Source organism: Haematobia irritans, chromosome 2, assembly GCF_050003625.1.
Source record: "Haematobia irritans isolate KBUSLIRL chromosome 2, ASM5000362v1, whole genome shotgun sequence".
NCBI lineage: Eukaryota > Metazoa > Arthropoda > Insecta > Diptera > Muscidae > Haematobia > Haematobia irritans.
The window spans coordinates 82,334,259-82,348,512 of NC_134398.1; the positions used below are offsets into that span (position 1 = coordinate 82,334,259).

General features: G+C 31.7%; 1 protein-coding gene and 1 long non-coding RNA gene across 2 annotated transcripts in view; one reads left to right on the top strand and one right to left on the bottom strand.

Annotated features, from left to right (window-relative positions):
- Window positions 1–14,254, top strand: part of mthl15 (methuselah-like 15) — a 161,124-nt gene that overhangs the window by 40,774 nt on the left and 106,096 nt on the right. Inside the window, exons 2-4 of the mRNA XM_075295434.1 lie at window positions 5,116–5,300; window positions 5,382–5,637; window positions 6,810–6,888. Coding sequence (XP_075151549.1) covers window positions 5,116–5,300; window positions 5,382–5,637; window positions 6,810–6,888 — 520 coding nt within the window. The remainder of the gene's footprint in view (window positions 1–5,115; window positions 5,301–5,381; window positions 5,638–6,809; window positions 6,889–14,254) is intronic.
- On the bottom strand, window positions 3,138–4,231 carry LOC142225630 (uncharacterized). The gene is made up of 3 exons (XR_012719346.1): window positions 3,920–4,231; window positions 3,750–3,855; window positions 3,138–3,684 (listed from the first exon to the last, which is right to left on the bottom strand). It is a non-coding gene; the product is annotated as an uncharacterized LOC142225630 (long non-coding RNA).

The window sequence follows — 14,254 nt, forward strand, 5'->3', positions numbered from 1 at the left end:
CAAATTCGGGTTCGATTCCTGCTTTGACCGAACACCAAAAAGTTTTTCAGCGGTGGATTATCCCACCTCAGTAATGCTGGTGACATTTCTTTCAGGGTTTCAAGGCTTCTCTAAGTGGTTGCACTGGAATGTGGAACGCCTTTCGGACTCGGCTATAAAAAGGAGGTCCCTTTACATTGAGCTTAACATGGAATCGGGCAGTGATAAGAGGGAAGTTCACCAATGTTGTATCACAACGGACTGAATAGTCTAAGTGAGCCTGATACATCGGGCTGCCACCTAACCTAACCTTATTTTTAATTGTATCAAATATTAAAAATGCCTCTTCAACAGATGCATTTAAAAAAGAATGTCATTGCATACTTACTTGTATTTAGGAAAATGGGTTGACTTCCCTTATTTGTTTCTCAAAATTCATGCCAGAATTATTCCAAATTTTGTTGAGAATTGCTCCACTTTATAAGGGCTAAGATATTTTTTTTACCCCCAGAAATCCCCCTAAATAAATGTTACGCCTAAAAATCCCCCTAAACGTGTAAAAAATCCCTAAATTTGGGGGAAAACCCCCAACCTGACAACACTGATGTAATTGGAAACGGAAAAATTTTCAATCGTTCAACGTTTGTAATTGAAAACTATTTATGAATTGATTAACAAATTGATTGAATTAATTAATATTTTAATTGGAAACGTTACAAATATCAATCATTTTTTAATTGGTTTTTGATTTGATTAAATAATAAGTAATTAATTGAATCCGTTTCCAAATTCAATTGAGTGTTTAATTGAAAAAATTTCGGTGATAATTTTTTGTGTGTAGATGCGTTTCGTTTTAGCAAACCTTCGCTTTTTCTCACAAACATACTGTAAAAAGTTCAACCGAAATTTTGTCGGATGGGCAAACCTTAATTTGGTCATTTGTATTATACAACATTTTTGTTTTCTTTTCGCTGAAGAGTGCACAGGCATTACAATTTCGCTGTGAATAATAAACATACACCAAAATAATGTGAACTCACCATGAAAGAAAATTTTGGTTTATTTTAGAAAATTTTAACTAAAGTACTTTTATAATTGCAACATGTTACAAATAAGTTAATACTTTTTGTCAAATTGAAGAAAATTTATTAAAAATAATAATTTATTTCTGTTGTTTAAGAAAATTGTGGATGTTGAAGGAAAAAATTGGATTTAATAATTGTTAGAATGTCTTTAACGCTTTACGAAATTGAGATTTACTCACTTGAGAGACGTATGAACTCAGTTTAACCAAACTTCTACCATTTTACGAAACTATGAACTATTTTATTTTTTAGTAAAATTATGCGCTGTATTTGTATACAATTTTTTTCTTATTTTTAGTTCACGTCATCAAAGTAAGCAAAAAATTATTCAATTAAGGAACATATGCTGACATCGGACAAAATTTAACCAAAATCGTCGAATCTTCATGAACTAAAATAAAGTTCAATTGGCTTTAGCTCCCCCTTTTATGAGTGTAGATGGTGGGTGAGATTTTCTAGTGGTAGGAGATTTTTTTTTACTTTGGAGATCTGTGGATTTGGCTGGGGATAAAACCGTGGAATTCCTTAAAATGTATAAATTTTATTATTGCGTCCATTATGAACTTGGTACTAAAGACATTTTTGCACTTTTCAACTCCAATTTTGTCGACTCCAAAATTCGAAATTTTCTTTAACAAGTGAAAAAAAATAATTATGTCTAATAAATTTTCTTGAATTTGTCGAACAATTTTTACTTATTGTTGTGAAATCCGCGTGACAACAAAATAATTATGTCTAATAAATTTTTTTGAATTTGTCGAAAAATTTTTACTTATTTATGTGAGATCCGCGTGACAACTGCGTTTTTAATACAATTTAGTTAAAATTTTCTTAAATTGGCCTAAAATTTCTTTATTTACAAACATTTCTTCTTCTTCACTTTCCTTTAAGTTTTCCTTTGTTCCTACTGTTTGTCATCAGAAAATAAAAACTAAATTGGAAAGAAATAAAACTAAAATATAAAACTACAGTAATTTTTTCAATAAAACATAGTACAACTTTGTATAAGCTTTCGTTACAAGTGTTGTTTAACTATGAAGAAACACTTTTCAAAGGTTCTTTACATTAAGTCGAAAATTTTTATAGCAAACCCCACATCTACCGTTGACCACCACACAGACATGTTAAAGTCCTTATCTATTAAAGAATTCGATGATATAAGGTTTTTTTATCTTTTAAGGATTGAAATTTATGTACATAAAATTTTTGTATGCATTTTTCTTTGGGAGGGTTTTCATGGGGAAGAATATTTGTGTTGGGAATTTTTTTGGGAATATACTTTCGAATTTTTGGGGATCTCTCTCGAAAAAATCTGGCAACCGTAACGCATAGAATTAAGACGTGTTTTGGTCTTAGAAATAAGAGGCCTTTTTCACAATATATTGTTACGTTTTTATATTGAGGCGTGTTTAATATCCCGATAATTAAAACACAGTTCTTTTCAAATAACGATAATCTACAATTTATTTGTTTAACTGATAGGTTTCACTTATTTGCTCTACGATGTGTACTGTATAAACTTTAGCTTACGAGTGACTTCACAGCTCCGTGTGTCAGCTCTTTTATAGTACTGTATAACGCTATCGAAAATTCTCGGTAGTCTGGCCTATAACATTCCACTACTACCTGGTAGATGTCGCACGGGCGATATCGCACATATTTATCGGCTTATGTTCATTGTCTTGGCTACAGTCATCTGGAACATTCTACTATATGGCAGATGTCGCACAGGCATAGATGATTATGCCCAATAAACACAAACGTTTGAAAAATGCTAAATTTCAACAATTTTTCAAACATTTTTTCAAAGGATTAGGGTAATATTCAAGTTGAGAAATTGTTGAGAAAATCGCGTTCTCAACAAAAAACAGACATTACCCTCAACAGTGAAATTCAACACATTAGCAATAATATCTCAAGTGTTATCCTCAAATTGAAATGCATCGCTACTCAATAATTTGTCAAACAATTTTCGATGCGAGTCAAATTCAAAATTAACATCGTTGCAAATACTTTTCAACCTAAATTTGTATGAATGATATCCCCACTTCAAATTGAAAGTCAAAGCCAAAATTCTATGAATTTTGTATAATTTATTCATTTTCATCAAAATAAAATATATAATAATACACTACACTACATAATACACTACAATACCAATTGATAAATAATAATCTTATTAAACATATCAACAAATAAGAACAAAAAAAAAAAAAACAAACAACAAAACTTTAAATATCTTAAACATTATTAGTAAACACTTTTGCATTGATAATTCGTTTTCCTTCCTTTTGGTGTCATAAAACAGCATTAAAATTTATTAACATGCGGGCAATTTGAAATTAGGAACGTACTGGACCGCGTGTTAGAATTGATTTCCAGCAAAAGGAATTCACAAAATATCCATTTTAAACTGATAATAGCATATGAATTAAACTGACGATGTGATCCCCTTTTTCATCCAGAAGTTGTTGATTTCAACAATTTGTTGTTTTTAACAATTTTAATTGGTTGCACTTGTAATGTTTCTGGAAACTTTTTCTTGTCGATAAGCCACTCATTTTTCATTGGTCAGCTTCTTAATGTTTGCAAGAATGTAGCATCCAAAGATTTTGGTTTTCTGCAAAGAGATTTAAATTTAGTGACTTCTCTAAAGTGTTGATTTAATTTTTCATATTGACGTACCAATTATTATAAACTATTTGAAGCAGTTCCAGTTAATTGTCCACCATTTTTTCATCGGTCAGCTTTTTAATGTTTTCAAGAACGTAGAATCCATAATTTTAGTTTTCTGCAAAGAGATATACATTTAGTGACTTCCTTAAAGTTTTATTTCATTTTTTATTTTCACTTACCTATTTTTATAAACTATTTGGTTATTTGTCTAAAATTTTCCATTTTTTTATTTCTTGCAATTGACCACGAACTTCGTTGCACAAATAAGTATTGAAAACCACATGGTTTTTTCGTTGCATTTTAGGGTAGTGTTTTGTCAAAGTTTTCTCATATTATCTTCAACAACTTTTCAAAGATTTCGTCAACATTTTGGCAAATTGAAAGTAATTCGCAAACAATTTGAAGATGTATTGAAGATGAGCTATTTCAAGTCAAGTTGAATTTATGTTGAAAATTATATTTACCCTCAAACTGAAAAGTTGTTGCATTTGAAAAACGCTCATCCTGTGTTTATTGGGTGGTCATATTACTACAACTATAACAATAAGCAATGAAGATAATAAAACAAAAGGGTTTACTTTACAATGAACTATTGGGAAACTAAGAACACAAAAGATGTTTAGGAAAGTACTAGAAAATAAAGAAATGATTTTGACAATTGATGACGTAATAAATTTTAAATTAACGGAAACTAATTTGAATAAACTTAAATCTAGAAATATCAAATTCGTAACAATATGATAAATCGCCCATGATCAAAAATGTTTAAAAATTAAAGAATTTGTCAAAATTAAGAAAATAGCCCAATTCTAGCTGAAATAATATAATACATAAATAATAAATATTATTTCTTACTGTATTTTAATGATATTTCAAAGATCTTAACAATGACTAAACTCAAATTCAATATTCCGATATTTCATTAATATAACGTTTGTTATCATTGATACAACGTACATCTTTCATTCAGACAATGAAAAAAAATGAGTTCATAGAGTGAATAATTTTCATTCATACATCGTATGGGCTGCATCCATACAATGAATATGTTTCGTTCATACAACGAATAATTTTCGTTAATACAACAAAAAGGCTATGTTATTGCAACGTAATTATTCGTTAATAGTACGAAATGTACTTCATAAGTGGTTTTGTAAATATAACGTAAAATTACGTTGAAATTCTCTCCGATTATGGGCATTTGGCCCCAATAAACTCTTAATCTTAAATCAGGTTTGTTCTCGTACTGGATATGCAAACCGTGAAAACTCAGCCCTAATTAATCCAGAAAAGTTACAAAAATGGGGAATACCATTTATTTTGGAATATGATGTGAGATATGTTATCTCATATTTGCAATTTGGTGTATTTTCAGTATTTGGCATACTCCGAAGTTTGGATTGTCGGAAATATCGTTTGGATCCCGATGTTTATGCGGACGAAGCTCATACAATTAGTGATCGTGACGGGTCACTATTCGTGGCAGCTACTAGGAAGCACTACACCAATAACCAGTATTGTGTCGAGAAGATACGGAATGCAACATGGGCTGATCAAAAGGTAAATGGAATCCCCTCAAAATTTTTAAAAGTAACAATCGGATCATTGGTAAATTTGATACGAGTAACACTCTCACATTAGTTGTACACATTTCTTTGCTTCGATTCGAAAGTTGTTGGAAATGACCGGATACGCTTCAAGCTCTACACTATTGGACTATTGATCTCATGCTCTTTCTATGCGGCCACATTAGTAGTCTACCTATCGATATCAAGACTGAGAAATTTGCCGGGAAAAATATTGATATGTCTGGTCAGCAGTCTTTTTACGGCATATCTAGGCATTGCATTAGGTCAACTAATGCCAACACCAAATGAAACAATTTGTTTTGCATCGGGTAAGTAAAATAGTATTGATTTATTTTATGTTTTGCGCCGAAATTTAGAACGCAGTCTGTTATTTTTATCGTTCTCATTCATTGAGGGAGAGAGAGATTCTTGAAATCAAAGGAACCCCGCCAGATTTATGCTTTTTAAAAAATTGTCGCCTGAAAAGGGGGAATTTCATTACCGAAGACGAAATTAAGAAAGCCCCGAAAAGAAAATTAGCATTTTCGTAGAGTAGAGACTAGAGGTGTGCATGTAACACAAAATTGTCGTGAATCACGCGTGAGTCATGCAGATGGCAACGGCGTGAGCGTGAGTCACGAAAATAATAACTTCGTTAGAAACGAATTTCGAAAAATACGCTCACGAAAAAAACCGCTTACAAATATAAATCACTTACGAGTTGGATTTATTTACATTTATTTTAGTGTTCAGTCAGGTCCCTCAGGTGAATTACCCATGAAATTATTCGTGAGTCAGGACATTTCTAATCATGAATGTGAGTCTTTAAAACATTTTCATGCGTGAGCGTGAGCCCTACCAAAAAATATCGTGCGTAAGATTTTTCTGTCGTGAGTGTGCGTGAGTTAAATATTACTCACGTGCACACCTCTAGTGGAGACGTGATTGTCGTGATCATATCTGATAATAATGTTAATGGAAGGTAAATCATCATCAGATCGATTGAGATTTTTGATCACGAAAATAATAGTACCACAGATTTAATTAGAAATAAAAATACTTGAGTAAAAAACGTTTTAATTTTATCCTGCACTTTCAATTATTTTAAAAATTTTTTAATAATATCAAATTTAATTGATTTTGGTCGATAAACTCAATTATTTATTTAATTGAGCCGATCAATTATTTTGTGTATTAATGTTAATTTATTTATAATTATTTTTCCTTTAGATGAAGGAGTATCTCTCGGTCTAGTCAGCGTCATACTCTAATATTCTTAAAAGAATCTGAATACGATCTGCATGCATTTTATCATCACTAGATTATTGTTTTTATTTTATGCCCTAAACTAAAATTTATGTTTAGTAACTAACTGCAAACTGTGGCTGTTTTTCCAGCAAACAAACAATTGCATGCCACGCTTCTCAGCTTCTGTACCACAGCCCTTTGTATAAAATATATAAATTTTTAAGTTTATGTAAATGTTTATGTTTATTTTTAGGATTCTTCATTTACTTTTGTCTGATGGCGGCTTTTTCTTGGATGAATGTTACCTGTTTCGATATCTGGCAAACTTTTGGGTAAGAAATATTCTTAAATTAAAAATCAATATTAAAAATATGAAATATATGTTTTTACCACATATTTATTAATGCCTTCTATCATTATTTTGATATTTACATTATTCTGGATGCTATTTTTGTAATTGGTGTACTATTTCTATTTCTCTTGTATTCAGCTCCTCATATAGTCGCTTGTTTTTTATCTCAGAAAACATTGGTAGTTGTTCTAACGGCACCACATTAAAAGCACTTCCAAAAATGTCCTCCCAAAGATGTTCTTTACACAAGAAGTTCTTTTAATGCAGTTTTTTATAACTCGCTTTTTCATATTTTTAATATTTGAGGTCAAACTTGGTATTTCAGATCATCCTTCTTAGGATGCTCTATACTGGGGGACAATTTCCGCCATTTAGTGTGAATGTTACAAGGGTAGATATTGATTCATTTGTTTTAATGTGCAAGCATTTGAACCACATCAAATAGTTCTGCAGCAAATTACTTGCAATAGTACAGGTTTTATTTGTTGCTAAAACAGCTGTGTCTTCAGCAAATGTTCCAGTAATAGCAGTTTTTATGTTTTAGGATATTTTTTCTTTGACTAATACGACCTGTATATATGTATATTATATATAGATCAATGCACTAGTATTTATTATAAATTAACATAAAATTACTAGATGAATTTTTACTCAGTCGTAATAAAACTAAAAGGAATCGTTCCACCGTTCCGGATTTTTACATTTTTCATCACTGCCATCTACTAAAGACAGAGATGAAATTGTTTGTTTACTTTGTGCAACGAAGTTCGTGGTCAATTAAAAGATATAAAAATATGGAAAATTGAGTGAATTTACTTCAAACAGTTTGTAAGAAAAAATAATGAATGAAATGGAAAATTTAAGGAAGTAACTATACTTGGAAAACTAAACTCTTTGGATGGGTCTTTGGATTTCATAATGCTATACTTTGTGTAAACTAATTTATTGCAATGACTTTATCTTAGTCTTGTGTCGTGCCGGAACGAACTACTTCGGTGAACGATTTTGCCCAAGACTAATTTTCAATATATTTTTTTATGAAGAGCCTGAGATGGAACTAATGGTTCTATTAAACAGCAACATATCAATCAATAATTTAATATACATACCCCCCAAAATGAATGAATTGGCAAATAACTACTGTCAAACAAAAGTCAAAAAATCAAACTGCGATCCGCGGAACGATGGAGCGCAAATTGAAAATAAAAATAAATTACAAAAGGAACAATGAGAAGGAAAGAAATGGAACTAATGACAATCGTTCCTTTTAGTGAACCGTTCATTGGAACTAGTTCGTTCCGGAACGACACAAAACTAAAATAAATAAAAAACGCGCAAACATCGCATATAGTCAGGCAGTTCTATTCATAGACCACATTGTTCGACACACACAAGCCGAAGTAATGAAACTGTATTCATGGAAAACGTGTTTCCTTCTTCGATCATCGATCTAACCGTATCACAGTCTAAAGGTATTTGACCTAATCCATTTCATTAATATACTTCTCCTCCGTTATGCTACACTTGTATGTATATGTATATTATATAAATATTGAAACAAAATTAACAAAGTGAAGGCTATAATATCCCTGCCATATTGATAATTACTAAATGCACAGATCTAAAATTTTTATTAAATCTTATAGATTTGAACAGTACAGATTGGGTATGCCTAATTGTTTCAAAATATACGCATAGTATAGACAATCCTTTAATTTAGTAAATTGGCGAGGAACAACTTCTCAATAAAGACGATGCATTCGCGACGACTATCTTCGACGTGGTGAGGACTCTAAGAAGTGCCATCAAATTCTATGGCACTTCTTAGAGTCTATGTAGTAGTTATGGACCCCGCCCGCAAGTAAGAGTTTCCTTACTTGTTTTCAATTAAATTTCGGATAAGAGAGTTTTCAAGATGGACAAATAATAGGTTTGTTTTCATTTATATGTTTCATATTTAAAAAATTAATTTTCAAGGCGAAACCCACAACCGTTCTTTGGATAAAACGTGGGGACATGGTGCTAAACTGCAGTAGCACAGACTTATTAATCTCCCATTGAGTTTGGCTAATTGATTACGAAAACAATCATTAAAACCCCTCGTATCAACATTTGATGCCACATTTGACAGCAGTAACACCACAAATGTATTGGATAATAAATAAAAATGTATGCATTTAATCACTCTATCGCTACCCAGGGAAATCAATATCGTTACGGATGTGTCATCCACTTACTTCGAGCTCTATTGTTTATTTGGTAATTATCTTTTAGTGATGGTGACGGTTATGATGAAGTGCTATCGAATGACGACAAAATACCCACATAATACACGATTTAATAACATCATATTATTTAATGTCCACTTACCAAATTAATGTTTGCATCCGATGATTGATAGTGTACATTACGACAATCCGGTATTCGGAATACTACAATGGGGCTAAAGTGCTGAATATGGTATGGATTATCACGAACATCTCATTAGTGCAAAAATCTAGACGGATCTGAATCTAGATCTGAAGAAGTGACGTTTTCTCAATTCAAAACGCCGTTTATTGCGCCGTTCAGTCTATAAGTTTATCCGGACGATCATGCCCGTGTCGAAATTTCCGAGACATATCCCAGATATTGGCCAAACTTACACAAAAAATATCACCAAAATATTTTCAATTATACAGTTTTTTGAAGATGAAAGTTTGTTCAATTAAAACACTAATTGAAACAATTAACTTTCAATTCGAGAGATAAAAATAATTATCCGGTGTCATCTATCATCGAGCGTGATGTCTACGTCTTAAAATTGAAATCAAATTAAATAAATAATTTGTACTTCAGTGATTTGTGTGTCTGTGTGTGTGTTTGTTATTCGCGGATGGTTTATTTGTCTGGATGATGTGTTGTTTTCAAAGAAGGCACATGTGTTTTTTTGTTGTAGGAATGTTTGGGTTTAGCCCGGTTTTGTTTGGCATGCTTCAGTTGTGTAGTTGGCGTGGGATGTTGTATCTTTTTAGCAGGTATGCAACATGAGAATATAAAGGTATGGAATAGTTTGGTTTTTTGAAATATAAAGGGTGATTCTTTTGAGGTTAGGATTTTCATGCATTAGTATTTGACAGATCACGTGGGATTTCAGACATGGTGTCAAAGAGAAAGATGCTCAGTATGCTTTGACATTTCATCATGAATAGACTTACTAACGAGCAACGCTTGCAAATCATTGAATTTTATTACCAAAATCAGTGGCAGAAAATCCGCTTTTTTATCGACAAATTTTGTTCAGCGATGAGGCTCATTTCTGGTTGAATGGCTACGTAAATAAGCAAAATTGCCGCATTTGGAGTGAAGAGCAACCAGAAGCCGTTCAAGAACTGCCCATGCATCCCGAAAAATGCACTGTTTGGTGTGGTTTGTACGCTGGTGGAATCATTGGACCGTATTTTTTCAAAGATGCTGTTGGACGCAACGTTACGGTGAATGGCGATCGCTATCGTTCGATGCTAACAAACTTTTTGTTGCCAAAAATGGAAGAACTGAACTTGGTTGACATGTGGTTTCAACAAGATGGCGCTACATGCCACACAGCTCGCGATTCTATGGCCATTTTGAGGGAAAACTTCGGAGAACAATTCATATCAAGAAATGGACCGGTAAGTTGGCCACCAAGATTATGCGATTTGACGCCTTTAGACTATTTTTTGTGGGGCTACGTCAAGTCTAAAGTCTACAGAAATAAGCCAGCAACTATTCCAGCTTTGGAAGACAACATTTCCGAAGAAATTCGGGCTATTCCGGCCGAAATGCTCGAAAAAGTTGCCCAAAATTGGACTTTCCGAATGGACCACCTAAGACGCAGCCGCGGTCAACATTTAAATGAAATTATCTTCAAAAAGTAAATGTCATGGACCAATCTAACGTTTCAAATAAAGAACCGATGAGATTTTGCAAATTTTATGCGTTTTTTTTAAAAAAAAGTTATCAAGCTCTTAACAAATCACCCTTTATTAGCGTTTGCTTGTTAAACCTTTTAAGTGAGTTAATAATACTTTAGCGATGAGATGTACGGTGGCGATCGGAAGCTTAGAAAAAAGTCATTAAGAATGTTCAATATTTAAGAAAAAATGCTGAAATAGAAAGTATATTGAATTTTTTTTTTATAGAAATCAAATTTAATATTATTCCACGTAAAAAATAAATATTTAATTTCAGAGTAATCCCAGATATGAATTTTTTGTTACACCCCAGCTTATAGTTTAATCGTAAGTTGGAAAATATTCTTTTTAAAGATGTGGCACTCATTTAAAGAGATGTTTTTATTCAAATTATTATTAGTTAATTAATTTTTTTTGGAAACCAGTTTTTTCTTGCAAAAAAAAAAATTTAATTTCCCCAATGGATTCGGACAAGTTTGTATATTTCGGCGTATAATTTAATAGGGAATTGGTATGTTTTCTTTTAAAAAGTTGACTTCCTTTTAACTAAAATATTTACGTTTTTATGACCTTTATATCCCAAAAACACAGTAAAACCTTATTTTGTTATTTCTTTAATTACATTTTTTGCAAACCAATTTAATATTTTTGTTGTAAAAAATAAATCTTTAATTTCAGAATAACCCCAGAACAATTGGAATAATTTTTATTACTCCTCTGCTTATAATTTAACAGTGAATTGGTAAATGAATTTGGACAACTTTTCTTTGGTAAACGTATCTCATAAAATTCGTACCTGAAACAATTAGAGAAATAATAAAGTAAACGATTCGAACTCAAAAAACTGTGCTGTTGTTGATGTGAAGGACAAAAAAAAATTAAATATTCTAAAATGTTAAAAGAAAACTTACCAATTCTCTATTAAATTATATATTATTGCTTATATGCAAAACAATTTATTGACAGTTTTCGAATGAATTTATATCCTAAAAGTAGGCTTGAAGTTTTCTTTAACTTTTTTGCATATGGGGGTATATATATAGCTGCGCTCAAAATAATTGTAGTAGCAAATAAATTAAAACACCATCGTGATTTACATTTTTTTGTCGTAAAATTGGTACTGTACTCAGTGTTTTTAGGTTGCCGAACATATAGATCATAAAGCACCATTTTTGACTCATCCATCCAATGTTCCTCCATTTCTGTACTGGGGAATGTTCCTCCATTTCTGTACTGACCAATGGAAATCCTCTTGGGCATACTTTATTCTTTTCGATACATGTTTTTTTTTTTTTTTTTTTTTGAAAGGAGAGTGACTTTTCTTGGACTATGGACAGCTAAATTATTTTCGTCTTTTAATTGTTTGTAAGCTAGCTTATAACACTTTTATTTGTTTTGGAGCTTGCAAAGGGATTCTTCTTATGTCGATTTTTTTACAACAACAATAGCATCAGAAGTTAAACCAACGGTATTTTTATACCCTGCTCCACACTGTAGAACAGGGTATTATAAGTTAGTGCATATGTTTGCAACACCCAGAAGGAGACGAGATAGACACAGGGTGTCTTTGGCAAAAATGCTCAGGGTGGGCTCCTGAGTCGATATAGCGATGTCCGTCTGTCCGTCTGTCCGTGAACACATTTTTGTAATCAAAGTCTAGGTCGCAGTTTTAGTCCAATCGACTTCAAATTTGGCACAAGTATGTGTTTTGGCTCAGAATAGATCCCTATTGATTTTGGAAGAAATCGGTTCAGATTTAGATATAGCTCCCATATATATATTTCGCCCGATATGGACTTATATGGCCTCAGAAGCCAGAGTTTTACTCTAATTTGCTTAAAATTTTGCACAAGAAGACAAATTAGCATTATAGTCAAATGTTCTAAATTTTATTGAAATCGGTTCAGATTTAGATATAGCTCCCATATATATCTTTCGCCCGATATGGACTAATACGGTCCCAGAAGCCAAAGTTTTACCCCAATTTGGTTGAAATTTTGCACAGGGAGTAGAATTAGCATTGTAGCTATGCGTGCCAAATTTGGTTGAAATCGGTTCAGATTTAGATATATCTCCCATATATAGCTTTCGCCCGATTTACACTCATATGACCACAGAGGGCAATTTTTAACTCCGATTTAGTTGAAATTTTGCACAGAGAATAGAATTAGCATTGTTGCTATGCGTGCCAAATTTGGTTGAAATCGGTTCAGATTTAGATATAGCTCCCATATATATGTTTTTCTGATTTCGACAAAAATGGTCAAAATACTAACATTTTCCTTGTAAAATCGCCACTGCTTAGTCGAAAAGTTGTAAAAATGACTCTAATTTTCCCAAACTTCTAATACATATATATCGAGCGATAAATCATAAATAAACTTTTTCGAAGTTTCCTTAAAATTGCTTCAGATTTAAACGTTTCCCATATTTTTTTTACTAACATTGTGTTCCACCCTAGTCCATTAGCCGACTTAAATTTTGAGTCTATAGATTTTGTAGAAGTCTATCAAATTCTTCCAGATCGAGTGGTATTTAAATGTATGTATTTGGGACAAAACTTTATATATAGCCCCCAACACATTTGACGGATGTGATATGGTATCGAAAATTTAGATCTACAAAGTGGTGCAGGGTATAACATAGTCGGCTCCGCCCGACTTTAGACTTTTCTTACTTGTTTTGTTATGATATAGTAAAAAACAAAGATCAAATAAACCTTTAGTGGAAGGAATAGAAGCAGAAAAAAAATTCAGCACAGCACTACTATTATTTTGAGCACAACTGTATATATATATATATATATATATATATATATATATATATATATATATATATATATATATATATATATATATATATATATATATATATATATATATATATATATATATATATATATATATATATATATATATATATATATATATATATATATATATATATATATATATATATATATATATAATTTAATAGATAATATAATATAATTTAATAATATATAATTTAATAGAGAATTGGTAAGTTTTCTTTTAACATTTTGGAATATGTAATTTTTTTTTGTCCTTCACATCAACAACAGCACAGGATTTTGAGTTCAAATAGTTTACTTTATTATTTCTCTAATTGTTTCAGGTACGAATTTTATGAGATACGTTTACCAAAGAAAAGTTGAATTCCTTATAAAATGCTCACAAATATGGTAAGTTACAAGCTAAGATGAAGATATACGGTTTTTAACAACCATGCAAAAATTGGTCCATATCGGTCCATAATTATATATAGCCCCCATATAAACCGATCCCCAGATTTGACCTCCGGAGCCTCTTGGAGGGGCTAAATTCATCCGATCCGGTTGAAATTTGGTACCTAATGTTAGTTTACGGCCTCTAATAACCATGCAAAAATTGGTCC